At 53.2% G+C, this 26,400-nt stretch overlaps 8 protein-coding genes across 8 annotated transcripts; 3 read left to right on the forward strand and 5 right to left on the reverse strand.

Annotated features, from left to right (window-relative positions):
* Positions 1-1,882: 1,882 nt before the first annotated feature.
* M406DRAFT_276511 (O-acetylhomoserine ami) lies at positions 1,883-3,695 on the forward strand (the record flags this gene model as incomplete). Its single annotated transcript, XM_040918284.1, has 6 exons — positions 1,883-1,929; positions 2,006-2,060; positions 2,133-2,216; positions 2,285-2,705; positions 2,778-3,379; positions 3,439-3,695. The coding sequence occupies 6 exons, from the start codon at positions 1,883-1,885 to the stop codon at positions 3,589-3,591; spliced, it is 1,362 nt and encodes a 453-aa protein (XP_040776788.1). The 3' UTR covers positions 3,592-3,695.
* A 439-nt stretch (positions 3,696-4,134) lies between these two features.
* Positions 4,135-5,210, forward strand: M406DRAFT_351175 (uncharacterized protein; the record flags this gene model as incomplete). Its single annotated transcript, XM_040922602.1, has 3 exons — positions 4,135-4,600; positions 4,684-4,776; positions 4,873-5,210. 3 exons carry the CDS (start codon positions 4,135-4,137, stop codon positions 5,070-5,072), a joined length of 759 nt encoding a protein of 252 aa, XP_040776789.1. The 3' UTR covers positions 5,073-5,210.
* A 56-nt stretch (positions 5,211-5,266) lies between these two features.
* On the reverse strand, positions 5,267-5,632 carry M406DRAFT_322103 (uncharacterized protein). Its single transcript, XM_040919600.1, has one exon. The coding sequence runs from the start codon at positions 5,625-5,627 to the stop codon at positions 5,466-5,468; it is 162 nt and encodes a 53-aa protein (XP_040776790.1). The 5' UTR covers positions 5,628-5,632; the 3' UTR covers positions 5,267-5,465.
* A 5,930-nt stretch (positions 5,633-11,562) lies between these two features.
* Positions 11,563-14,003, forward strand: RHO-1 (cell wall organization and biogenesis). The gene is made up of 5 exons (XM_040926361.1): positions 11,563-11,861; positions 11,980-12,007; positions 12,243-12,440; positions 12,520-12,654; positions 12,837-14,003. The coding sequence occupies exons 1-5, from the start codon at positions 11,794-11,796 to the stop codon at positions 12,990-12,992; spliced, it is 585 nt and encodes a 194-aa protein (XP_040776791.1). The 5' UTR covers positions 11,563-11,793; the 3' UTR covers positions 12,993-14,003.
* Positions 14,004-16,225: 2,222 nt separating this feature from the next.
* M406DRAFT_339173 (uncharacterized protein) lies at positions 16,226-18,225 on the reverse strand (the record flags this gene model as incomplete). Its single annotated transcript, XM_040921427.1, has 4 exons — positions 16,226-16,254; positions 16,394-16,966; positions 17,092-17,254; positions 17,362-18,225. The coding sequence occupies 4 exons, from the start codon at positions 18,223-18,225 to the stop codon at positions 16,226-16,228; spliced, it is 1,629 nt and encodes a 542-aa protein (XP_040776792.1).
* Positions 18,226-19,644: 1,419 nt separating this feature from the next.
* M406DRAFT_256112 (acid protease) lies at positions 19,645-21,100 on the reverse strand (the record flags this gene model as incomplete). The annotated part of the gene is made up of 2 exons (XM_040917080.1): positions 19,645-20,805; positions 20,885-21,100. The coding sequence occupies 2 exons, from the start codon at positions 21,098-21,100 to the stop codon at positions 19,645-19,647; spliced, it is 1,377 nt and encodes a 458-aa protein (XP_040776793.1).
* A 2,460-nt stretch (positions 21,101-23,560) lies between these two features.
* On the reverse strand, positions 23,561-24,598 carry M406DRAFT_257517 (protein prenylyltransferase; the record flags this gene model as incomplete). The annotated part of the gene is made up of 1 exon (XM_040917179.1): positions 23,561-24,598. One exon carries the CDS (start codon positions 24,596-24,598, stop codon positions 23,561-23,563), a length of 1,038 nt encoding a protein of 345 aa, XP_040776794.1.
* Positions 24,599-25,679: 1,081 nt separating this feature from the next.
* Positions 25,680-26,202, reverse strand: M406DRAFT_38784 (uncharacterized protein; the record flags this gene model as incomplete). Its single annotated transcript, XM_040924073.1, has 4 exons — positions 25,680-25,759; positions 25,938-25,962; positions 26,024-26,064; positions 26,136-26,202. The coding sequence occupies 4 exons, from the start codon at positions 26,200-26,202 to the stop codon at positions 25,680-25,682; spliced, it is 213 nt and encodes a 70-aa protein (XP_040776795.1).
* Between the last annotated feature and the right edge of the window lie 198 nt (positions 26,203-26,400).

Raw genomic sequence — 26,400 nt, forward strand, 5'->3', positions numbered from 1 at the left:
ATACGAGCCCATCGTACTTGTAAGTCCCTACTTTATGTGCTATGGCTGATGGATGCCCGGTTGAAGTCTATCTCCCCTGTCGTCATGGTTTGCTTTGAGGGCCAATTATATAGGCCAGGTGGTGGGTTTTACAGGTCTCTTGCATAATGTCAGCTGACTATTTTGACGACACGCTTTCAACTTGGTTCAGTGAAGATTAAGGTTGCCTTGGGCCTGCAAGTAAAAGTTTCTCAACATATAACGGGGCTGAGTGTGGAAGAGTGCATGGCTTCTTCAAGGAAGACTTTCTGTCACAAGCCATCCAATCTAGGTCGGCCCACTATCAATCCATAGACGATAGATAGATAATACCACAGACTACACAGTGGAAGGACAAGAGAGAGAAAGAAAAAGATGAACCTGGTCACCGGTCTCCTCACGCCCAGCGTAATACACCCCTTTTTTCATAGCGCATGCATACCAAACACCACAGCGTGCCCACGCAAGCGACGGCCCTGCAGAGATTCTCGCCCAGGCCAGACGGATTCGGAAAGCACGAAATACATCTTTACAACGACCAGATTTTCTTTTGAGCTTATCGATGGCTGGTTCAAAATTCGGAGCCTCCACCATGCTCATGACCATTGTCCCAAGATCGAAAATGCCGCCCTGGTACTGGAGCGTTACTCTTACCGTTGCGGCAGAATCCCGCTTTTTCCGTGTTGGTTGCTACTATTGACAGCAGCTTCGTTCATATGAGCAAGTGAATGAGATGGGGATCAGATTGAGTTGGTGAATGTCTGTGGGCAGCCCTCAAGAGCTGCTCCAGAGCGGGCCTTGCCTGTCGGCTAACCACTTCACTGACACCGCAACAACAAGAGACCAGAATCGCATCCGCAAGACCACTCTCTTCCTGTGCTGGCAGCCTTCGTCCCACGGTTTGCGTGCCACAGCAAGCTAGCCAGCGTATGCATGACGATCCCGCAACGTCTTGGCTTGCGCCTCATTGATCCATCGCCTTGAGACCATGTTCACGCCTCGACCCAACTTCTCCCTTAATTATATCAACATCTATTGGCAGCCCAGAAGAATTCGGCGGACTTAAATGGGTGCAAGAAGAAGAAAAGAAACCAGAGAAAAAGCGCTTGGAATTACCTGCAGTCATATCTGGAAAGAGGGATGGCGGACAGCTCCCTCGTCTCCCTTCCTACATCGGCATGAGAGAACGATGACTCCAAACCCTAAGCACCAAGATAAACCTCCATCACCAACCTTAAAATCACCTCACCCATCTCAAAGACAGTGGGCACATAGAGGAACATCTTTCAAGCGAGAAAGAAAAACCAGAAGGGAAGAGAGGGAAAGAAAAAAAAAGGTGACAGGAAAGAACAAGAACAAGATAAAACAACTGCTGTCTCTTTAAACATCTGCATCCACTCATCCGCGGCTCTCGGCGCCGTAGCAGCATGGAGAGATAGACGGCCGAATGGCCCCCGACTATCGCTGCGGTGCCGATGAGCAAGCAAGGCCTAGCGAAACGTCGAAGAAGCTGAGGATGACGTGCTCGCTCCCCCACTCCTACAAGCGCGCCGGTCTATCCCAGTTTGGGACTTAGAGAGCCATTGTTAGTAGATGAATTCCCTCCCTTTGAGGCGTACTCGAGAAGATTTATATGGAGGGGAGGTGGTCACGAGAGGGCATGGGGTGCTTCTTAGGTAAACGGGTTAGAAGATTGATTTTCTGCCTCCTTGCCTCTTCTGTGGCATTCGAACTTTATTTAAAGAAGGGGTGAGGTCCGCTTTCTTTTGACGTCGTGTTGTGTAACCTGAGATAAGAAACCCAAAAACGACACAAAGTGTATTCCTCTCCCCAAGGCCCGAATCAATTGGCATTCTATATCACCATGTCTGAGCTCAGCAAGAACTTCGAGACCCTTCAGCTTCATGCTGGGTGAGTTCGAAATGACAGATTCCTCAAAAAGAGTTGTGCATGTGTATAGTGAGCTGACTGTTTTGGATGTTTAAAGACAGGAGGTGGAGCCTACCACCAGAGCAAGAGCTGTGCCCATTTATGCCACGACCGTATGAGAGGAGACCTGATGAACACTGGCTGAGGGGAAAATCCTGGGCATACGCTGACATGATGGCCTCCAGAGCTATGTCTTCAACGACTCTGCACAGGGAGCCAGGCTCTTCGGTCTCAAGGAATTCGGCAACATCTACAGCCGTATTATGAACGTGAGTGGGCTCTCATTAAGGGAGAGGGAATACTGTACAGAGGGCTGAGAGAGAGAGAGAGATAATAGCCTACCGTCGATGTCTTCGAAAAACGCATGGCTGCTCTTGAGGGTGGCGCCGCAGCAGTGGCTGCCGCGTCTGGCCAGGCTGCGCAGTTCATGACCATCGCCGCGCTCGCACAGGCCGGCGACAACATTGTGTCGACCTCCAACCTGTACGGAGGCACATACAACCAGCTCAAGGTCATGTTCCCTCGGCTGGGCATCAATTGCAAGTTTGTGGACGGCGACGACCCTGAGAAGCTGGCAGCTGCTATCGACGACAAGACCAAGGCTGTGTACCTGGAGAGCATCGGTAATCCTCGGTACAATGTGCCAGACCTGGAGAAGATTACCCAGCTGGCGCACGAGAAGGGCGTGCCTGTCGTCGTGGATAACACCTTCGGAGCTGGCGGTTATTACATCAGGCCCATCGACCATGGCGCCGACAGTGAGAAGCTCCTCCTCCACCCTGAAACCCCTCAAAATGAGAGGAGATCACGCTGACCGCAGATATCTCAAGTCGTCGTGCACTCGGCTACCAAGTGGATAGGAGGCCACGGAACTACGATCGGTGGCGTGGTCATTGACTCGGGCAAGTTCGACTGGGGCAAGAATGCGAAGCGCTTCCCGCAGATGGTTGAGCCATCCGATGGGTACCACGGCCTCAAGTTCTGGGAGACATTCGGCCCTATAACCTTCATCATCCGGGCGCGCGTGGAGATTCTTCGTGACCTCGGGGCGTGCCTCAATCCTCATGCCGCACAGCAGCTCCTGCTGGGTATTGAAACGCTCAGCCTCCGCGCGGAGCGTCATGCACAGAATGCACTCAGCTTGGCACGGTATCTCGAGAAGAGCCCTTACGTGGGCTGGGTCTCGTACCCGGGCCTCGAGGACCATCCGAGCCATGAGGTTGCCAAGAAGTACCTGAAGAGAGGCTTCGGTGGTGTCCTCAGCTTCGGTGTGAAAGGAGGCGGCGAAGCAGGCAGCCAGATCGTGGACGGCTTCAAAATGATCTCGAACCTGGCGAACGTTGGTGACTCCAAGACACTCGCCATCCACCCATGGACGACGACGCACGAGCAATTGTCAGAGGAGGAGAGGAAGAGCTCGGGTGTGACCGAGGTGAGTCGTATTTGCTATTTTGGCTTTGGGAGGGGAATAGATACTGACACCTTGCATAGGATCTCATCCGAATCTCCGTGGGTACCGAACATATTGACGACATCATTGCTGATTTCGAACAGTCTTTCAAAGCTGCATCTGCAGCAACGACGAAGGGTGAGGAGGGAAATCCAGAAGGCAAGGAGAAGGAGGCGGCGCCAACTGTCATCTGAGAAGGTTTATAGAAATGCTAAAGGGAACACTTGTCCTCCTAGCTTTTATCTTTCCTATGTAGCAAAAGAAAAGAATCAACTTGGTCACATGTGTCCAATTGGAGAGTTTACAGTACCTTGCAACTTCACACTACGTTGGAAGAGACAAGACTTAGGCGTGGAGGAGGCGAGATGGTAGAGCACGAGGGCCCGAGCTGCAGTAAAGCCACTCTGTTCACGCAATGAGAGGCGATGAGGGGCATCTAAAAGTCGTAAGATTGGTTGATTGGATGTTCAAAGAGATTGAGCGAGAAGAGAAGAAGAAAAAAGGAAATGGGACGAGGAACTCGATGGAGTTGTATGCATAGGATCTAGTGAGACCCCCCAGACTTATTGTGAGCGTCTCCTGCAAGACCCCTTCCCGGACCCACTTGAGCAGTAGCAGCAGCAGCAGCTGCTGCCACTTAGTCAACCGCAGCACAGCTGGGCACTACAACACTAATAACGATACTCTCTTCCAACAACTTCACAACATCAACGAGGCCGCTATTCACCACCGCCAAAATGCGCACCTCGCTCTTCTCCTCCCTCCTCTTTCCCCTCCTCGTCGCCGCGACGACGACAACAACCTCCATAACCCTACACATCCCACCGTCCAACGTCCTTCCTAACCCGCGCACCCTCCCGCCCTCCACCCACGCAACGCTGACCTCCCTCGGCGTCGACGCCTCGGCCTACCTCACCCCATCCAACACCTTCGTCTTCCACAACGTCTCCCAAGGTAGCTACCTCCTCGACGTGCACTGCCCCAGCCACGGCTTCGCCCCCCTGCGCGTCGATGTGCTCCCCGTGGTCTCCGGCGAGGGCCAGACGCAAAAGGAAGAGAGGGTGGCAGGCCTCAAGGTCAGCGCCTGGGAGACGTACCGGGGCAATGACTGGGATAATAAAGGGGAGGCCGTCGTCGTGATGGGCGGGAGCTTGGGGGTGCGGGTTATGGGACAGAAGGCATTCTATATGGAGAGGAGTACTTGTGAGTTTTCTTCATCGGGGATGGACCGATGCATATGTATGTGTGGCTGTGGGAGAGAAAGACATACTGACGGTGCGCGATAGTCAATATCTTGAGCATCCTCAAGAACCCAATGATCCTGCTAGGTCTGGTCAGCATGGCTATTTTCATCGGCATGCCGAAGCTGGTTGATAACAGTAAGTTCTCCTTGCCCATCCACTTAAAAACCACCACCCTCGTTTGGTTGAGACAGGATTGTGTGATGTGTTTGCTGACGACAATGTGCACTACAGTGGACCCAGAGATGCGCAAAGAATGGGAGGAAAGCCAGAAGAGCAACCCGATGAACAGCCTCATGGGCGGGGGCGGAGGAGGCCAGAATCCGGTGGCAAACTTCGACATGGCCTCGTTCCTCGCTGGATCCTCGTCGTCGAAAGACAACAATAACGATGGCGGGTCCTCGTCGAAAAAGGAGAAGGGTGGACGCAAGTAGCTTCTTGGCAAGTCGATAACGGAAACGTCATGTGCCACGCACACGGACGGTATAGAGGCACTTGAACGGCCATCAGAGACGTGGATTAATTACCTCTAGGCATTTTGTAGTCGAAGAGCTATATTGCATCTGGATTTGAAAAGCACAGTGAATATACATTGACTACCAACTGTCGTCGCCACGTGGTGGCCCCTCGACGAAGATCCGTTTCCCTTTTTTATTTTCGTGTTTGACAATTCAATGCTTGCAGATGCCAGTGGTACCCTTACCCTTTCAAGAAGGGTAAGGAAAAGAAGAAAAAAGGACGGGAAGAAAGGGAAGGAATCAGGACGCCAGGACATAGACTATCATTACATCATGTGAAGCTTGTCCCTCTCAACCTCCCTGGCTGATTTAGAAATCGCCGCCGCCAAAGTCATCGCCGCCTCCAAAATCGCCGCCGCCGCCGCCGCCACCACCGTAGTCGTTGTTGTCCTGTCCATTCTGGTACCCTTGGTCATAAGCTTGCTGGTCCTCGTGGTCCTCGTGGTCGTCAATGGCATCCTCCAGCAGCATGCCACCGATCAGACCACCGCCCAGGCCCAGCGCCGCACCACCCATCGTTCCCAGACCGCCGCTCTTAGCTGGCCTCTGTTGCTGCTGTGGGTAGTAACCGCCACCGCCGCCATAACCGCCTCCTCCGTAGCCGCCACCATATCCGCCCTGCTGAGGATAGTAGCCTCCCTGAGGAGGAGGAGGACCACCATATCCGCCGCCGTAGCCACCCTGTTGTGGGTAGCCGCCATAGCCGCCGCCACCACCGTATCCTCCCTGCTGGGAATACCCGCCTCCGTACGCACCACCCTGGTTGCCATACTTGTTCTTGCTCCCGCTGCCGAACAGCTTGCCCAGCAAGCCCCGGCTCTTTCCTCCTTCCTCGCGCGGCGGCAGCTGGTTGGGATATGCCGACGAGCCTGACGGGCTAGGCGAGGTGTTGATGTAGTCCGAGGCGGCACCTTGACCCGGGGCGCGCGCGCCGCTGCTGCTGCTGCTGCGGCCCGCGACCCGGGCGTCCTCCTCCTCTTGCAGCCGGCGTGCCAACTCGGCATCGCTCTCGACCTGGCCAGACGAGGCGCCGGTGCTCTGCGGTGTGAAGGGGTTCGACTTGGAGTCCGTGGGCGCCGGGCCGTCACCAGGGCGATAGGCGGGCGGTGGTGGGCCGGGCGGGGCACCGTCGTCCTGGGGAGGCCGGGCGGGCTCGGTGGGCTTCTCCCATTGGGATTTCTTGGTGTAGGTGTTGACGTAAAACCTGTTGGGTAACGTGTCAGCGTATTTGTGCTTGGCTGGTCGGTGCGTGGAGCCGGGGGGGGGGGGGTTGAGGATTCATGTTGGCCTACCATTCTTTGTACTGGTCGTTCCATCTGCTGACCCATCCCTCTGGGACCTTGGGCGGTGGGGGCCCTGATGGGGCTTCGAAGTCTGCCATTGCTGTGGGTGTGGTTGCGTGCTCAGAAGTGAACGTGGGTTCGGAAGATTGATTGATAATTGATTCGAAGGAGAGTGTATTCCTCTGATGGGGGAAAGAAAGTAGGACAAGGTCTGAGGGAGGAAGATAGAGAGATACGAAGGTGTAGGGTAGTTTGCTAGGTTATGGTCGTGTAAGTCAAAAGAGTAGTGGGCGGGGGCAATTTCGAGACGTCACTGAGTTTGTAATGGCTCCTTGGCGAGTTAGCAGCTTCAGTGCTCTGTTAGCCTGGATGGACACGCTGACTGCTGCTGCTGCTGCTGGTGCAAGTCAGCTTCTGGAGTGCGAATGCAACAAAAGTGATGTCGATACTGCAGCCAGAAATTGAGAAAGAAAAGAATGTACGATTGGAATAGTCTACGCAAGCTTTTAATATTTGATGCTGGATGTGTTTGTCGACTGGATTCTAGAAACACAAGGTTGCCGGGATGAAGATGATGCGAAGGCGAGACAAAGCGAACAGCAGCTTCAGCACAGCCCCCACGGACACGCTGAGAACCGTTGCGCCCCCCCTTCCCCAAAATGGCGCCTGTGTAATCGTTCCCGAGACGCCGATCGCAGGCCTCCTTGGCCTCTCTCGGAAGCGCTGTAGTAGCTCCTCATAGGGGGCCGCGCTGCCACCATTCAAACCCAAAGAAGTAAACCCATAGTATCCGATCCATCCTTTACACCTACACACTTTACAAAGGCTCTACAGGCTGCACTGCCACACGTCGATGTACCATACGACTGGTGGTCCCTTCCTCCTGACTTGGAATGGACGTCGTCTTTTGTGGCTCAGCGTCTTGCTGTGTGTACATAGCAATAGTGCCTCGGAGGGACTGCCATTAAGTGACTGCTTGACTGCACGGCTCGCTATCGTTTATGATCAGTAATTTAACGAGCCTAGCTCGACCCACTACTCGGACCTTTCCTTTTTGGACAACTTCACAATCGTACTGCACAATAGCTCATATGCGCACTAAGCATCAAGACTTGATATTGAATGTTCACTCTTGACAACATCCTGGTATCTGGGGAATATTTGTTTTCTCTCGAGAACCAGGCTATGGTTAAGCACCAGAATATACTTCTCGCCAGCATTCCAGGCAGCATTAAAGAGCAAGAACCTATCCTACGTCACCTGTCTGCTGACTTGTAGACATCGATGAGGAATAGGCAACGTATTATCACTATGCAGCAAAGTCAGGTCTTTCTAGTAAGAATGGATGCCATCATGAAGCGGCAGGATGATACGCCTACTTCCTTGTAGCCCTTCTTCAACTCATTTGTCGACAGATTCCGGAGCCACTAGTACAATCGGCTCGACTGCCCCGGGGGGAGGGGGGATATATACTACCTGCAGAACGAGTCTACAACCATGATCTCTGGCAGCCCATGGTCCCTGGAGTATGGGAGGTTCACCTTTCAGTAGCCCAGAGGTCAGAACGCCTAGAAGGAGGAGATCCCGAATGGCGTAGAATCTTCTCGTCACCCATAGCTCGCCGCGAACACATCTAGACGCAACTCTTAGCTGTAACTCTCTACTACACAGGCTATGGCAGGTCAGACCGCGGCTCCATGCCTTTGGTCATATTTTACTGGCTATAGCACCGAGTGCGTAGCCTATGATGAGGCGTAGAAGGCTTTTGAGCAGCTGGTCAGGGCCAGGACCTGGAGCAGGCTGTTGAGCCTGGGCAGATTGGTACTTGCGCTGGGCCGGGACGGTCTTAGGCCTTGGAAGAAGGCGGAGGATATCTGGTCAATGCCTCGGTGGTCGCTGGGTTCTGGGCACGAAGAGGAGAGGGCCGGCTCTGGTGTTTTTGCTAGCAGACTAAGTTCAGTCATTCGGATCAGCCGTTGCCATTGGCAAACAATCCATGCGTGATTGTCAAGCCTTTATGAGAGTGGCAGTTTGAACAACCCGTCACTGTTCTGGTCATAAAATTCCCCAGGTCAATCACAAACGAGGCCATTTCTTTGTAGACATACTCTCTTATGACATCCCGCAAGTCCTGACGGCTTCGAACGGGAGAGCCATCGTCGTCATAAGGGTCAATGCGAATGCCCCTAAGTCTAGTCATCCAAGCCCGCTTTTGTCATTCACGGTGGTCGCCTGTCCGCACGATTGATTTGAGCCCTCAAGCCCCCTCATCTTGGTCCATATAGAAACAACCGTTCATGATGCACAATCCCCTCCCCCTCCTCCCCCCAACACGGAATACTACAGCGAGATCGGTTCAGCACTGCCATCAAAAGAACAATGTTCGCCAGGAAAGACATCGAGCGCGATGTGCTCAGTAGCTATCGCCAATACCATCGCAACTTGAAACTCTCTCGGCAAACCACCTCAGAAGTACAGCCATGGAGAGTTTCGACGTCCGAAGGGCGTGTGGAGAAGGATGGTATAGACCGCGTAGGTGGCTCTGATCACTCACGGTGCCTCGTGCCGTTGCCTCGGAGGCAGGAGGTCCAGTTCGCTAATATACACTGCACATACTCCCAGAGTCCTACCAGCACCGACAGCTCTTGCCACTTTGACAGCATAAGTCATGAACCAGAATGGGCGGCCGCTCGGGGCCAAGAGCAGCCTAGAGCTAAGCCAGGCCATAAGCAGGCCAAAGAAGGTGTGACAGACCCGTCCACCGAGGGTAGTGACACTGTTGTGGACAAGGCACATGCGACATCTCTAGCTGTGGTAGCATAGTGGCCTTCGTGCCATTGCACTTTGCGTAAAGTTTCACATAACTCGGCTCGTACCACTCTGTCATAGTATGGCGGACAAAAAAAAACCCAAAAAAAAAACCACCAGAATAACAAAACCAAGAAAGGAACAATGGTGTAGCGGCTCTTAGTCCTCCGTTGAGGGTCTTACTACTTGAATTGGCACGGAATTTCCTGGTGGCCTATTAGTAGAATGGAAAAGTAGGGAAGAAGGCTGCGAGCCTAATTGAAAAATTTAGTTGGGATTTCCCGTCGCAGGGATATGGTTTCAAGACCATGTGCTTCTCACATCTTTGACAGGCAGTGAGTGTGCCAAGGAAAGTTCACATCTCATCCAGGACAACTAAGGTCAGATTGCACATGATGATATGCTACAAATGCTTGATCAAGATGCTGCCTTCAGGAGTCTTGCAGAGCTAAACAAGAGGCCCTGCAAAAGTCCTAGAGGCCTGTGTCATAGAACTTGCTTGCCCTGTGACGTAGTCCTAGCTGTGGCCAGGAAGCCCCCCTTGACAGTGAACTCCCCTGGTGATTGCCCAGATAAAGAGAGTCAAACACTTCACCATGCATACAGGCAGAAGGAAGAAGGCAGGGCGTCCACCATAGCTCCAAGTAATCTGGTTGCGAAGTCCATACGAGGTAAGTACAACATGTGGACCTTGCTTGCCCCTCTTCATTGGTGGGTGAGCATTGTCAGCCTGCCAAACTCAGGTAGCATGTGAAGGCCGCGTGCCGTTCCGAGCTGCCAGACGGTAATACCGGAGATATCCAGAGGGTGGAGGGCATCCTCCTCCGTATTTTGGCTTCAAGATGTGTGGCGGATAACAGGGCCAGACCTTGGGAGGGAGATGGATGTTTTGAGTGTGTCAGACAAATCCAGTCGCCTAATGTGGTCTTACTAATAACGAAAATAATATGATGGAAAAAGAAGAGAAAATCTTGCTAATTGCGTGTGAGGCTCTGGGTCTCAAGCACAGCAGATTGGATGGAGTTGGTTCCAGCAATGCTTATTAGCCCTGGCAAGAAGTTGAATACAGCGGCGAAATTGCCTGATCAGGTGCCTCAACTGCCTATCTGCTACTATGATACAAGTGATAGGGCTGAGGTGCTGAATGGTTTGAGCAATCCAAACCCTCCTTGTGGATGTTACTCGTAAGCCTAGCTGGGTGGCGGCATGCTGTAACAGTACTACTACTGATTGCATGGGCAGCCCTCCCTCCGTACGGAGGCAATGTGTGCAGTTTGGGTGATCTTATTCCCCGTACAAGTACGAGGTTACAACTTGTGAGCAGCTCAGAGCCTCGTGTCCTGTATATCAAGATTGGAAGAGCCCCCTTTGAAACCCCTTTCCCTCCGTATTCGAGAGTAAGAAAGGTGCCCAGGAACGATTGGTAACTATGAGCAGCTAGCTGCATGCCATGCCTTGGCGAGTGACAGCCAATCCATCCTGGGTCTGCAATCAGAATCAATCCACAGGGATGCACTGATTTCCCTATCCATGATGGACATTGCAGAATGCTCAGCAGATCATCAAGACGCCATATTTCATAGCCCCGGTGTGCGAGGGTGTCAGCTTTTTACTGATCAATAGTGGTTTGTAAGCCAGGTGGCTCGACCAAGCAGATGTGGGTGACATTGCAAATGTCTGTTGTTGATGGGGTGGCCTCGTTTTTCTGTCTTTTCATCATGAAAGAAATTAGACCATGGGCCTTTATCAAACACGCCCCTTTCTTTTGGTCACCAAGCCACAGCCATTCCACTGTGCTGCACTGCCAAGCTGAACCCCAGATTGGCCCCACTTTTCAAACGCGTAGGACCTCCACCGCCTTGTCAGCCTCTGTGTATGTACCATGTGTGTGCGTGTGTGTGTGTGTGTGCACATGGTTGGATTAGGTTGGGTTGGGCTCAGTGCACACCTGAGCCTGCAGGCATTGTAGAAGGTGATCAGGCTCGGCTGGTCCGGCCTTCCCTCTGTCCTAGGGAGTTTTTTCAGCGGTTGATCCAGTCTCTGCTGGGTGCTGGACCGCTGGAAGGTGGTCCCTGCACGCGCTAAGGTGACTCCCATGTCTGCAGTCCTACACCTGAACCCGCAGCAGGCAGGCCTGGCAACAGCACCAGCCCAGCCAGCCCTTGGGCAAATGCTGGTCAGGCCAGGTCTGCCTGCCCCATGTGCCACCATTCTGCCCAGGTGCTTGCTGCCTTTTGCCTTGCTTCTGTCCCCTGTCCCGTCCCTCTCTTGGTCAGATCTGGTCGGGTCTGGTCCCTCTCTCCCCTCTGCCTTCCGCCTCCCAAAAGCAACGGCCCTCTGATTTCCTGTTCCTTACCTTACCTCTCCAAAAACCCCATTGACACCGACACCCTTTCTTCCATCATCATAGCACCCAACCTCCACCTCTCGCCTCTTCTTTCGACTGTCGTGTGTCTCTCGCATCCCCATTCCCACCCCCTTGACAACTCTGCATCCTCCTTTCATTCATACCACCTGTATCCACGATCAACAAGACTCCTTTCAAAATGGCTGAACTCCGCCGAAAGCTGGTCATCGTTGGTGATGGTGCCTGCGGTAAAACGTGTCTGTTGATGTGAGTCGCCTCCCCCTTCTCCTGCCATACTTGGGCAGCCTACCACATCCATCCCCTTGTCGACACCCCAAGAGACTGCCATCCTCATTGCCATCGTCCTGCTAACCACAATCACCAGTGTTTTCTCCAAGGGCACCTTCCCTGAGGTAAGAGACTCGCTGTCTCACCTGCGCCGAAATCATCATCTTCTTCATGGCTATCTATCCGAACATACCTCGTCGCGAGGGCAACCCTCTCTACAATCCACAACCACAAATCACCAATCTCCTTGCACCACCACCACCGGCTCCCATTCTGAACTTTAAATCAACCCTCTCGGCAGCTTTTGTTATATTTTGCACAATAATCATATCAAGATCACATGTCTAACAACGTCACTAGGTTTACGTTCCTACTGTCTTCGAGAACTACGTTGCCGATGTCGAGGTCGATGGCAAGCACGTTGAGCTAGCACTATGGGATACGGCTGGTCAGGAGGACTACGACCGTCTCCGTCCTCTCTCATACCCCGACTCCCACGTTATCCTCATCTGCTTCGCTGTCGACTCCCCCGATTCCTTGGACAACGTGCAGGAGAAGGTTAGCCTCTCGACACCCCTGTTCCCCTGCAGATCATACCTGCGATAAGGCCATTTGCTAACACCGACACTCTTTATAGTGGATTTCCGAGGTTCTTCACTTTTGCCAGGGTCTGCCCATCATCCTCGTCGGCTGCAAGAAGGATCTGCGCTACGACAACAAGACTATCGAGGAGCTGCGTAAGACCAGCCAGAAGCCGGTCACCCCTGAGGAGGTACGTTCGATATCCCATCCCTTAACCCCCCTTTCACCTCCCCCCATCTCTTCCACCTGGCGGCTTGGTCCAGGCCAAGGGCCCGCCGGAGACGGGATGTCTCGTGCCCTGTGTCCTGCCTGTGACTTTTGACGTCGAGTGAGGAAGATACAGATGGCTGACCGTGATTGTTACTTGAACAGGGCGAGGAGGTTCGCAAGAAGATTGGTGCCTACAAGTACCTGGAGTGCTCGGCCAAGACCAACGAGGGTGTCCGAGAGGTGTTCGAGCACGCCACGCGTGCCGCCCTGCTGCAGCGGAAAGGCGGCAGCAAGAAGCACAAGTGCCTGGTCCTCTAAGGGCCTCGCAGCTTCGTTGTCCCCCACGACAGCTCCTATTCGACGGAGCTGTGCTCGGCACCATAATGCGGCATTATTCAGACTTCCACCTCTCGTTTGTGGGTAGCCTCGGATCCCCGCAGACGGTCGCTGGAAAGATGTCATGATGTCTTAGAAAGGTGTCGGTCGGGCGTCTCTCTTTGTTGTCTCTCTCGGCTGGCGTTAATATTATCGGCCGTGGTCGTCATCCGTCCTGCTCGGTACGCCTCAGAAACGTTATCGCGCATTATCTATCTTCATTGGACCGGCGTGTCATCTTTGTTTGGGACAGTTATACGGCAGGGAAACAGTTACCTCTGCAAATTAGGATCAGGAAACAGCGAAGTCGTCTTCCCTATATCTGACTGCGGCGTGGTCTGGACGGGCAACGGGTGTTCGTGATGTGTGGCGGTGTTGTGCGTGCTGGAACGGATCAAGAAAGCAGACAAGAGCAGCTGTGTCGTGTGTGCGCGTGTGTGCGTGAGGTGGGCATCCATCGGTACACCAAAGGGGGATTTTCTCACGCTCAGGAGGAGGCCCTTTTCGTAAATACCAGTTGGCCTTTGGCCTGGGAGCGGTCGATCCCCTCGTCTCCGCCAGCTCTTTCGTCGTCCCTTGTCAACTGAAATTGCACAGAGAAAGACAGAGGAAACAGAGAGAGGTGGGGGAGGAAGGCAATGCAAGAGGGAGAGAACACAGGCGGAGGAAATGGTATTCGTTTGCGTACGACCTCTTGGATTGCTGGACTTGTTTCCCCTGGCACTGTGGTCTTGTTTTCCATTATTTCTTGTTTCTCTCGCGAGTTCTTTTTCCTTCTTGATAATTTAAACGGGCTACTGTGTTCTGTCATCGTCGTGCTACCTCCTTTGTTCAACCTCTAGGCTGGAGAACTGCGCCGGGGTGCCCATTCGGTAGCCTTCTTCTCGCAGTACAGATGTTCTGCTGCGAGTGACAAGATACATCTTGTGTACAATATCAGTCAATTTGTCTCTCATCTCTGGTATCCCCTTCTTCTGGTTGTTCCCTGCATATATGTGAGACAAGCGGCCGGTGCCCTCGTGGCTTTTCTTACCAATTCCAAACAGCGAGTTTGTATTCCTGTGTTCCTTTTTCAGACCAAGTGATGGTAAGAGATAGGAACAGATATTACGACACGGAAACGATGTTGATAACACACACTCACGGGCAAGGTCAAGACTGTATTGGCCTTCTCAATCGTGTACACAAGGACGACAACAACAACAACAACAACAATTTAGTAACTCGAACCCTACAGGCCTCACGTCAAGTTCCATACAAGGAGCGTGTGTAGCATCGTCCTTCCACTTGCTGCTGCTACTGCACTGCCAGCCACCGGTTGCTGCATGCCTCTAGCACAGTTAAACACCACCAACACCACGACCGAAATCACACAACCACCACGGATACATTTACCATACCGAGAGTTGGAGATCCTCCCTTCTCTTGTTTTTTATATATATTCTCCTTTCATCTTGTTACTTTCTTTGGGCTCGCTTAGCTAGGGTTGTCCCGGCCACAGCAAACCCTGGCCGGTGCCTACAGATGACTCTGCTTAGGCGGGGCAGGTCTGGGTGAAGGTGTCAGCCTCCTCCTCTCGCCATGCTATCTCATTCGTCGATATTGTAGAAAGGAAAAGGAGCATAGTGGAAATGTGGGACGGAATGGATATGGAAAGGTTTAGAGAAAAGAGAAATGGGAGGGGGGGGGGGAACAAGGAATAGAACTGACGGCTCCGCAAGACGAGCAGGTCTTGGAGGTATCAGCGCCGGCGGCACCGCACTTGGGGCATTGTGTTCCGTGCATGATTGCTGGTTGGGGGGAGTTTCTTTTTCTCTCTCTCTCTTTTCTTTTTCGTGACCTGGAAAGTGTCTTTTCTCTTTTTCCCTTGCGGCGTTGATGAGTGGAGATTTGTTTATTTGGTAGCAAATCAATGTTTTTCACGATGAGTGGTGGGTGGGATGAGTAAATTGTAGAGAGACCAAGAAGACTTGCGAAAGGTTGAGCGAGTGGGAAGCGGGGGTTTTATAAGCAGAGAAGAAAAGAGGAGTAGCCAGGCTTGCCTGCAGCCTGGGCGGACCCCTCGTGACGAATCTCAGTGCGGTCGAATAGTCAAGTGGTGTATATTTGAGCAGATTCGTTCTTTCTCTTTTCTTATCTGGGACCGAGAGCGACTGACACTTTACGCTCCACCCTGGGAGAGGGGGGGGGGGTGAATGGAGGGGCGGCGAGCCCGCAGGTAAAGGAGAGGGGGGGGGGGGTTTGTGTCAGCGAGGAGGTCATACGGACGTGCTATGGCTGCTGTAGTGGTTCCAGTTTAAGAGTGCTCGCGTGGGTGGGTAGGTGGTAGTGGGCATGTGCATACCCGACCGACCCTGCCGCATGATGAGTGAGTGGGCTTGGCTACTCATGCACACTACATACATAAGTTCCTGCCTTGGGGGGTGGGGGTCGATTATTATTCTTGAGGGTTTGTTTGGTGCATGGTGGTTTCCGGATGGATTGATCACCTGAAGACCGAGTGAGGCTAGGACAGGGCACAAACGGTCAAACCAGAAGACCATTTCAACGTTGTTCGTCATAGAATTACTGTCACCGTTATTATCAAAGGCAAAGGAAGAACAAGAAGAAAGAAAATGCCACAGCTTTCGAGAGAGAGGTAATTGAAAGAGCTAGTTGCCATGTCAGGAAGCTGGGAACAGAACAAGTGTTGACCATCAACCCGGTGACATTCCGTTGACTGGTTGGCTGCCTACCCTGGTGTCTACATGCTTCCAGAGTATCCATATATCCTCTCTTGGGGTGGAGAGAGGGAAGAGCGAGAGGGGAAGGGGGGAATCGTTCAATAGCACGGAACATCATCGGCTCATGTTGTGTGACGATGTTCAAAATATCGTGTGATGAACACATGAATTTGCGGGCTCTCTCCTCGGTCTGTCTGATATTTATACATGCACAGGGGCCCTGCTTGTTCTCCCCCACGTACATATACGATACAGTCAGTGGTCTGTGCGCACAAGACGAGAGGCAATAATGCATGTGTGATATTGACTTCTAAAGTCGTGGTAGTATGGACACACAACGGGCCCTCAGCCCTATCCAAGACTTTGTTCTTCTTCTTCTACGTCTACGCGTCTGAACCAGCTCCCAAACGCCTGGGCTATGTGTGCCTCTAGCCTTGTTTATTTTGATTTGTTTTACATGCACTGAGTAACTCCTCCCTCACCTGAAGAGAGAGAGTAAGAAAGAAAACAAGGTCAGTGAATGCTTCGTGACAAGGTTGTATCTTTTTGAGCTGCGAGCGTTGATTCATGGCAGAGAATTATCTGCCCGCCAGAGAAAAAGGAGGAGGAGAGCTGGCTTACCTTTTATCATCTTTCCCACAGCCTGAAATGTACTGATGACCATGACACAACACCCAAAAGCCACGATCGCCATGGCCACATACGTCTTCCACGACCGACTCGTCAGCTTGATGTAACACAAGGGCGGTAGTATATAGGCCATGGCGCACGCGCTCGTGGCGCCGACGAGCTCAAAGACGGATCCGAGGTCGCACGTGGCCAGGCTCAGGACCATGGCGCTGACGACCAGGCTGGTGCTGAGGATGAGATGCATGTTCATGTTGAAGGGCTCCCCGGGGAAATAGTAGTTGAGCATGACCTCGCGGCACACAAAGGCCTCGAGCGGGAGCGTGGTGAGCATGTTGAGGCCGAAGCAGAGCCGCGCCAGGTTCACCATGACGTTGTCGGCGGGAAAGTTGTTGAGGACGTTGCCGAGGGTCCGGTCACCAAAGGTGAGGAACCCCGCGAGCGCGATGAGCATGCAGGCCAGCATGGACACGCCTGTCGAGAAGTGTGTCACCCTGCTGAAGCGGTCGATGGTGGGCGTCTTGAGGGATCCGTAGATTAGGAGCGAGTTGTGGTGGCACACGAAGGCTGAGGTGGATGCTGTCTGTCAGAGAGGGAAAAAGAGAGTGTGTGTTGTTTCCTCTTTTGTTCTGGTCGTTTTCAATCGGGTAGAAGGGGAGGAGCGGGACAAAATGGCAAAAGTGTAGACTCACCAAACGATATCACACCGATCGCCTGAAAGATGCCCGAGTTGATGGTGAGGAGTGGTGTGCTGAACGATCCGCGTTCCGCCGAGGGTGTCAAGATGCCCTGAACCATCACCGTGACTAGAATGATCATCATGCTGATCAGGGCGAGCGTGCTAGCTTTTGCGAGCTATTGGTTTTTCCCAGATCAGCCTCCGTCCGCCCACCGGGGGAGCGTTCAGATCTCGCAGGCCTGAAGAAAGAAAGACACAAAGGCCTGCCATAACTGATACGTACCTTTGCAATATCTCTGTACAGCGTCAGGGGAAAGCTGACGCCCAAAACAAACACCACGATGGCCGCCCTCCTGTCGGTCAAGAGCCCCAAGACCGGCACGTCCCTCAGGCCAGGCCAGATCGCTGCCAGGACATGCGGTATGGTATCGCCCACGACCACACCAAATGCAACCATGCCGCCAAATGCAAACAGCCACTGAGCAAGGCTGATGGCGATGAGCCCGCTCCGGCCGAAGCACTTCTCGACGGTGCCCTGGAAGCTGTTGGCGCCCGACAGCTTGCTGTTCACCACAATCAGGCAGATGGTCCAGTCAACGACGACGGTGAGCCCGATCAGCAGAATGATGCCGGACAGCAGGCCGGCCTGCCGGAACGCATACGGTTGCCCGATGATGCCCGCGCCGATGATGCTGTTGGCCATGTTCATGAAGGCGCTGCGCAGGCCCGACTTGGGCCGCTGCCTCTCCGACTCGGCCCAGCTGTGCACGTCCTCGAACTCGCCCGCCCAAGGGCTGTTGGCCAGCGCCACCGACGGCGCCTCGATCCCCGTGAGCAGGGGCCGCCTGTGCTGTCCAGCCCCGTGGTCGTTATAGTCATCGTCATCGTGGTAGTCGTCGTCGAGCTCAAAGTCGAGGCCATCGATGCTGTCGCGCTCCTCACTCGTCCGCATCGTGTCGAAGCTCGTCGTCGTTGCCGTGCCGTTGGGCGTGAGACCGTGCAGGATCGTCGGGTTCGGGTCGAAGCGTACCCGCTGGGGCGTCCGCGGCGTGCGGTCTTGGGGGTTCGAGGAGAATGCTGTTGCTGGCGGTTCTCCTCCCGTCGTCGAGGGTGTCCTGACGGCGGACTTGATCCCCCTCCCGTTCATTGGTGGTGGCGGTAATGGCGCCGCCACCCGCCCATTCTGTTCTGTGCCATCTGGTGGTGGTGATGCTTGTGCTGGTAGCGGTATGCTGCTCCTGCTCTGGTCGTAGTCTTCTTCTGCCTCTGCTTCTGCCTCTGCCGAGAGTAGGCCCACGTTCTCGGCGGCGGCGGCCTGGGTGCTCGCAGCGCCGGCGCTCGAGTCGGCGTGGTGGTCTGGAGTTTGCGATTTGGCCTTGGCCATTTTTTGGATGGGAGCTGCTACTGCGTGCTCATCTTCGAGAGGGAAGGAAGGGAGAAGGACAGCGACGACGACGAGAATGGGGAGGAAGAGAAAGGAGGGTTGTTCGATGGCTCTGCTCGAGCCTCGTAGAGTTGAATTGGGAAGGCGAAGAAAGTAGGAAAGCAAAATATAATAACAAACAAGAGGGAGGATGAAGAATGGGAAGACAAGGCTCGTCAGCGTTTCCAAAAATTACCACGTATATGGGTCCTGTGCTTACGACGATGATGAGGATGATGGTCTGGTCTGGCTGGGCTCGTCTCTCTCCATATGCAAGGTCAGGAACCGCTGCGGCTAAAAGAGGTTACAATGCAGGTCCAGGTCCCGGGCGCCGGGGCCAAGAACCGCCCCGGAGACTCCACTACCGCAGCCCATCCACCGGATACGGGTTGTAATAGCATCAAGTACATACTACGTAAGGGAGCACAGAAGGACCTGAAGAGTGCATTGTTCACATGTTCACTAGGCGTTGTCTTTTTCTGAATTGAAAGTCCCCGCTCTGGCTATTCCCCTTGGGACCGCGGCGAATTAATATACTACTATAAGCAAAAATCCTATATACAAAAAGTCTCGGGGGAATTTCTGCACCCCTCTCAACGCTTTTTCTGTTTGGTCAAGGGCTGGGGTATCTATCATGCAAATCAAAAACAAAATGCCATGATGCCCTTTTTTTTCCCCCTTCTATCATGCTCCTCCTCGCCGCCACAGCGAGAGGTTGTTGAGAGAAAGAAAGACCAGTCATCCTTATATGACTGCAGTTGCTGAGCTCGTCCTCGAAAGACATCACCCAACATAGGAGCTGCTTGTGACGTGGCTACTATGCTAATAATGCCAATGCAGAGACTACGCAGAGTATAGTTGCTGAATAGTAGGACGTTGACTGGATTCTAGTCCCAGGGACTGCCGCCGAGGTTGCAAGTGATGTTTTGGTGGCACCAGCTGACTCTGCCACTGCGGACGTGCTGCTAGTCGTGCTGCTAGCTGTGGTGCTACCAGCACTGGTCGATGACGAGAACGACGAGGATGATGACGCCGACGTTGTTGAGGAACTCGAAGAGGTGGTTGTTGTTGTCGAACTAGCCTTGGACGCAAAACCTGAGATACATTTGTGTCAGTGAATAGTTCAAAGAGAAGCTTAAGATACTACATGTGTGTGTGTGTGTGTGTGGGTTGGTGTTTCATACCGATCCGTGACTCGTCCGCGTCAAAGACAGTGTATACGTTCTTCAAAAAGACATCACCGAGCAGGAAGGCGCCGGTGATCACCTCGCGCCCATAGAAATTGCTCGTGCAGACGTCCTTGTCCGACGGGTCCGACAGCCAGTCCTTGACGGAGACGGTATGGCTAACGCCAGAGAAGGTGACGGTGATGGGCAGGGTCGTGTCGCAGGGCGCAGTGAAGGTCACGTTGTCTGTGCTGCTCGCACCCGGGATCAGTGCGTGGAGGGCTGCCACATCGTCAGAGGGGCCAAATGCATATGTCGTGCCGGTGTCGATATATGCCAGGATGTCCGTTACCCCCGCCTCGTTGCCGTTGTAGCCCATGTTGTCGACTGGAATGGCCCAGGCTCCATCTGCTGAGCTGTCCACCGACGTATACGTGATGTCGCCCGTGTACTTGCTCGAGTCTGTACCGCCAAAGGTGAGCTCTCCCGTGTTGGTGCCGTCCTCGGCCCTGTTGAGATCGACGCTGAATATGTTGGACGAGAGGACACCGTCCGACTTCACGGTCTGCATGAAGTTGTCCGAAGCCCCATTGGCCATCGACATGCCTAGGATGCCGTCAAAGGCGAAGTGCTCAAAGTCGGTTGAGGTGGTGTTGGCGACCCCAAAGGACATCGTGACCTTCGCCGAGCCGACCGAGAGTGTGTCTTCTGCGAGGTCGCCCTCGACCGATCCAGTACCATAGGCAATCTCAAAGCTCTTCCCCGTCGACTTGTACGACGTCGAGCTGGACGGGTCCCAGGTCGTATGCTCCCCGCAGGCCGTGGAGTCGCAATTCGAGCCCATGATCCAAGTGGTACCCGCGCCGGTATCGCACAGCATGTACAGTGACTCCTCACCCGAGCCGATTTTGGCCTCGATAAAGTACGAGATGTCTGACCCGTCCTGGTCGAGTCCGACGCTGTTGGTCGCGGTGGGTGTTGCTGCGGTCATGACAGAGAAGTTGTTGTCGCGCTTGTCTCGTGCCTGGGAGCTGGCGGGCGTTGGTGGTGACGAGAACCCCACGAACCCACCAAACTCATACTTTCGTCTCAGAAGTTCTGCTTGTCGTGCTGCTGCCGCCGCAGGATCTTGGGTGCCCTATTGTTTCACCCATCCGCCAGTCAGCTTCGTTGGGTTTGGGAGGTTGGCCAGACAGATACAACGCGTCTGCACTTACGGATGATGATCTCTGAGAGAGCTTGAAAGTCAACAGTTCGGCGGGCTCAGCATCTCGGTTGACTGGAACATGGTCGAGCTCATTCGCCGACACGGTCCTTTTGTCTTGCCCCTCACAAGCATGATATTTGTTGCACGCATAATTTGGGATGTACGGAAAGAATGCTTGAACAAGGGTGGCCCATAGTGGAAGCTGTGCAAGAGCTGCACGGTGCATGATGACGTCCTTGCGACCTGCTTCTGCCCTGTAGATCTCCACGAAGGAGGAGGAGGAGAAGGAGGAGGAGGAGGAGGAGGGGGCGAAGAAGCTTCCACGAGGTCGTAGTCGTAATGACTGGGTGATCCGAGGTTCCCGAACAAAACTCTGGCTGCTGGTGGTGGTGGTTCGTGTCCGGATTCGCTTTCCTGGTGACCCGGATTCCGGTGTGAAAAGTCGTGGACGAGATTTCTTTGATCGAGCCCGAGAAACAGTGAAGTCCTGGCTGAAGTGGTTGATGATCCGGGAATGACCCAGATTTGTTGGTATTATGTATTAGATATTATGTACGGAGTGTGTTGGCGATAATATGAACAAGTTGAATGTCATCTATGCAATGCTTTCTTGTCGATGAAAGGAAGCAAGTAAGCACCAAAGCAGAAAGATGCAAATGCTGGTTGCCGTTGCTATTGTACAGACTGGAACGTGAATGCCGGGCAACAAATCGAGGGGTCTTCGAGAGGACGACCGGGAGCGTTCCGAAACACACACACGAAAAATGGCCGGCACAAGAGTGACCTGACAACCCAGAAGCTGATCAAAAACACATTTGAAAAGCCAGGCAGACAGGCAAACAGGCAGAGGCACGTAACCAGAAAAGAGAGAGAAGTGGGGGGGAGGAGGAGGAGGAGGAGGAGGAGGAGGATGAGAAGGAGAATTTGCCCTGGGAAGAGGGGAAAATTGGCACTGAGGGCGTGAGGATGGATGAGAAGAGGGGGAGGGGGTCGAAGGGTTGGAATGGGATGGAGGAGTGTAAGAAGAAGATGGGTTAAAATCTCCCATACACAGAGCCGTAATGAGGCACGAAGGAGGACGAAGAAAGACGACGGGCTTGGGACGTTGCTTGTCCCTTGGCGACTACCCAGTGCTAGACCACTATGGCATGGTACCATAGTGCGTACAAATTGAGGTTACAAGGCGCCCATGCTGCTGGCTGGGGCGCCAAACCGGGGCACCTCAAGGGTTCTCCATAGCACGATCCACCCCCGCGGGCCAAAAACACCTGCAGGGCGCACCCCCCACCGTGCAGCCAGTGTTGGGCGACGTCTTGCTCCTTCGGGAAGGCCTGTCGAGCATCTAAGGCCAGAGATGGAGCTTTTGGATGCCATATTAGAGCTACTACGGTACTACTGTCGATCCATCCGACCTCTCGTTTCTTTGACTCGATCCCCCTGCATTATCTTTTGGGATTGGGTGTGGCGCCCGACCATGGCGCCCATCCAATGCACCAGACCAATTCTGGCGTGCTGTTGCGCGGCTCAAAATGAGCGTCAATTGATTTTCGCTAGAGCCGTCTTGTTTGATTGGGCAATGGGGGTTGTTTTAACCTTAACAAGCTCTAATGGCGCAGATGTACCACAATATTCTTGCGTTTCATCCCTGAGGTTTTGCAGGTCATGCCATCCCATCCTCGTCGCTTCTCAGATGCAGAAGAAAGAAGCAAGGGACGAATGCTCCGAGACCTCATGCTATAAATTTAGATCCTATATGGGCTTTGCCGTTACCAACTGACAAACCAGCCTGTGAACCGATTGTCGTCGTGGCATCAAATCTCTTACTTCTTGGGCCCATAATGAAATTCAGACCCTTACAGTCTAAAAGAGAGCCGATCTGAATCTCTCCGGTGCCATAAAGAGAGGTCATCTCATTTCAGACTGACCAAATGCGGCCAAGCGTCTTTTGCTGTGTGGCCAGAGGGTTTTAGACGTCAACCTGATTTAGGTTATCAGCATTTTATTTCGTTAAGTGTCCACCACTGTAGCCAGGATCGTTAATACGAGGCGCCGCTCAGTATTGTGAAGTCACCTTTCTATTGAGAGATCAATTATCAAATGAGATATCATTCAGATGCTGCAGCTGCTTGCACGGCAATACGAAGTTGTTGACAATACACTGCGCTATTACGAGCACCGTCATAGCCCTGCAGGAAATATCAGCAAATTAGCCCCTGCCTGGGTGCTCGCTGCTCCTTTCCCGTTGATCGGATCGCAGTGAATAGATTGCGGACATTTTAGCGTCCGAGCCCTCTCTTTTTTCCACCGTCCAGGGCAAACAACAGTCGGGAAGAATCCAACAACATCTTATTTTGTGCTATGATAATGGACAGCCAGCCGCATGAGACTAGTGGGTCGCAAAAGCCATGTGATGAGATTCTTATTATAACCGTAGGTGGAAATTTCATGCCCGCCGACAATCTGCAGAGAAGGCGAACGAGGTTCGAACAACCCCATGTCCTCGTCAATGTCGCCTTGGGCGGGCGGCTGCTTCTTTGAACTCGAACCTGGCCCGTCCAAGAAATGCAATTGTAAAAGCGGTCTGGCCCCCCTCAGCAAGCGAGATGTCTCACTCTCTGGCAGCGTTATGCAGGTCGTCTCGTGAGACAGGTGCCAAGACTGTATTGCAAAAAGAAGAAGAAAAGAATCACGGGCGCCGATGGTATGTCTCAGACCAGAACTGTGCCTGCTCCACCACTCGCCTGCTTTCTGTGCCCTCACATCTGCGCAATAAAGAACTCATGGTGTCGTGGAAGAGAGCCATTTCGTCATTTCCCATACTCCCTGACGCCGCGAGCGTCCGCAAAAACACCCACGTTGACTCGTTGACCCACCGAAAGGAGGCACAGAGGTTGACTGCTTCTTTGAAAACGGATACTCTCTCCGTGTCATTCAGTCTCGTGAGCAGGAACGAGAGGTATGACCAGCCCGAGATATCAGTGTGATTGCGGAAGCACCACGACTTGGTCGCGGCGACCAGCGTTGACAACAAGGACCCATTCTCTGCTGGGTGCTGTGGAGACAAGGCCAGAGACAGATCAGTCAGCCAGCGAGCATGGCACCACGCATAGTAATTTTTAGGATGTCTTTCTCCAGCAATCATGACGATGCGCTTCAGATCCCGAACCACTTCAGGAGGCGAGCCGCGTCCTCGAGCCGTCTCGACCAGCCATCGCCGATGGCTCCATAAGGTAGGAGATTTTGTATGCCTATGCAGACGGCTCGTGAGGAGGCTATCGATGTAGAACCGGTCCTTCCGGATCATTGCCAACTGACGGGCCTCACCATTGCGCAGGCCCTCTGCCTGTATAAGCTTCTTCCTTACGTTCGCCGCTGTGAGATGCTCCGGATCCATGAGAAGCATGACGCTCGTGACGGACAGGAGCTGCTCTGCGGCAAGTGTAGTTTCCTGGCTGCTGTGATGACCCTGCAGCATTGTCCGCGCTGTGAAGAAGGCCTGCACAAGTCCGAGCTTGGAGATACCCAAGGCATTCCCATCTTGCACAAGAAATGTGCCAGGTTCGAGGGGATGACTCCTGCCCAGTATCTCAATTTCGAGGAGGTCCTCCTCGTTCTCGTCCTCGCTCGGGGTTTGGGTAACAGCTTTCGAAATCGCCTCATACGCCGAAGACGAATCACCTCGGCCTAGAGCCCGGACGGTGTCTTTGTCAAGTGCTCTAGACATTCTCACCGTCTCCCGATACCCTTAGCAAGCCTCTGAGTAAGACCATGTTGTTAGCAACTGCGGGCTTATTGTGGATGTAGCGTACACACCAGTTACGACGGAAGACTCGACTAGCTGAGATATTCCAGGGCACTGCGGTCCACATGGTCGATCTTTTGTCTTATATATTGATTTCTGGAGAAACGATGAGGGTTCCAACAGTGCAGTAATGGACATGCCTTGAGACCGGCGTTCTTCTTGCGGATGTTGGCATCCAAGGAAGAGGAGGCTTGCGCATTGCAAGACACATCCTGATCCAGAGTGCAAGCACATAACGCTTGACTCTTCCTTTCGCCATTACGTAATCAATACAAAGCCTGTGGTGGTTTGTCCAAAATGTCCAGGCATGCAGTCGATGCTTAGGCTGATGACAGCAAAAGGGAATTCGAGGTGAGAGCAGCATCTAATTACGAAGTTTCCAGATATAATGTCCAAGAGCCGCGAACGACACAGCGGCAAGACGTCACGTCTGCGAGGGCTACCATACCCAGACACTGGAGCGGTACATGGCCTTACACACGGCCATCACAGACATATTGCGCCGGTTTCGTCTCTTGCATGTAATCTTCTCTATCAAACAGCCTAGGATAGAGCTCGTTCATAACTGCTTAGAGACAACCTTGCCAAATTCTGCAGGCCGGAGAGTGGGCACTGTTCGTGGGGAGTCTGAGAGCGCCGTAATTGTGTTGCATCCATGTAATCTTTCGCAATAGAAATCTCCATCGTACTGGCAATAGCTGGTCTGATGCTAAACAATATGTCTTGAGAGGCAACTCGACTTTGGGCTGAAGATGTGTTCAAATTGGTCATTTCTTGGTGTACCTGCCTATCCGCCTGGCAGTTTTGGTATAAAAGTGTTGACCAGTCCCAAATCCAATGCTCCATGCGATCATCCTCTTTTCACCAACCAGCCATTATACGGCTGCGCGCGTACTGCTATGCCCATGAGGCCATTTCGTTCCCCCAAAGAGCTCGGTAGTCTGCCCGCGTTCGCGTGCGTTCTGTTCTTTCCGAGCACCATTTCGACTTCGTGTCTCGATGTCTATGCGCCGCCGACGAGGATATTGTTGACGGGGATATGGATCAACTTGACAATATAGCCGACGAAGCCCATAATCAAGACTAGATCCCCAAAAGTCAGTCAGGCCAAATCCAGAGATCTTGTGGCGAGGACCGGCTTCGTGTCTGTTTATGGTAACAGCAACAGCAGGAACTGGCAGGTCTGCCAAAGGTATCGCAGCGTAGTGATGATACTCGAAGCAATGTAATGGATCGGGAGGTGGTTCGCAGGATTACTTACAGCCGACGCCAACTGCTTGCGAGATCTAGCATCATATGTTAGTAGGGGGCCGGACAGACGTTGTGACAAGCTGCAGGTGTGCATACCTTAATAAATTCCTTCTGGTCCGGCTTCTGGCACCTCTTCACTGGATGCTGCATTAGCAGGATGTTCAGGACTTGCGCAGAAGCCCCGAAAAGGGGCGCGATCACGACTTACTGAATTGCATGCCGTCGTGGACGAACTCCTTGGGCGCCTCGAGGATCTCTGACACTTGGTCGGCCATTTTGTATGATGTGTTTGAATTCAGAATGTTGACAAAAAGTCCAGAAGTCAGTGGCGAGACTCGAGCGTGTGAGATGATGTGAAGGTGACACGGTAGGTTGCAAAGGAGCGAGGAGGTTAATTCAAGGTACGGAAACAACCTGTAGAGCAATGAAAGTGTGGAAACGTCGCCTCAAATTGAAGTTCAATCGCATTGCTG

Source organism: Cryphonectria parasitica (genome assembly GCF_011745365.1).
Source record: "Cryphonectria parasitica EP155 unplaced genomic scaffold M406scaffold_4, whole genome shotgun sequence".
Taxonomy (NCBI): Eukaryota; Fungi; Ascomycota; class Sordariomycetes; order Diaporthales; family Cryphonectriaceae; genus Cryphonectria; species Cryphonectria parasitica.

What these genes read in the sequence shown, in the direction of transcription:
- RHO-1 (XM_040926361.1), top strand. Translation starts at nt 11,794, where the DNA reads ATGGCTGAACTCCGCCGAAAGCTGGTCATCGTTGGTGATGGTGCCTGC. An exon ending in CCAAGGGCACCTTCCCTGAG is followed by an intron (nt 12,008 to 12,242) that starts GTAAGAGACTCG and finishes CAACGTCACTAG; the next exon opens with GTTTACGTTCCTACTGTCTT. An exon ending in TGGACAACGTGCAGGAGAAG is followed by an intron (nt 12,441 to 12,519) that starts GTTAGCCTCTCG and finishes CACTCTTTATAG; the next exon opens with TGGATTTCCGAGGTTCTTCA.
- M406DRAFT_322103 (XM_040919600.1), bottom strand. Translation starts at nt 5,627, where the DNA reads ATGCTGCTGGAGGATGCCATTGACGACCACGAGGACCACGAGGACCAG.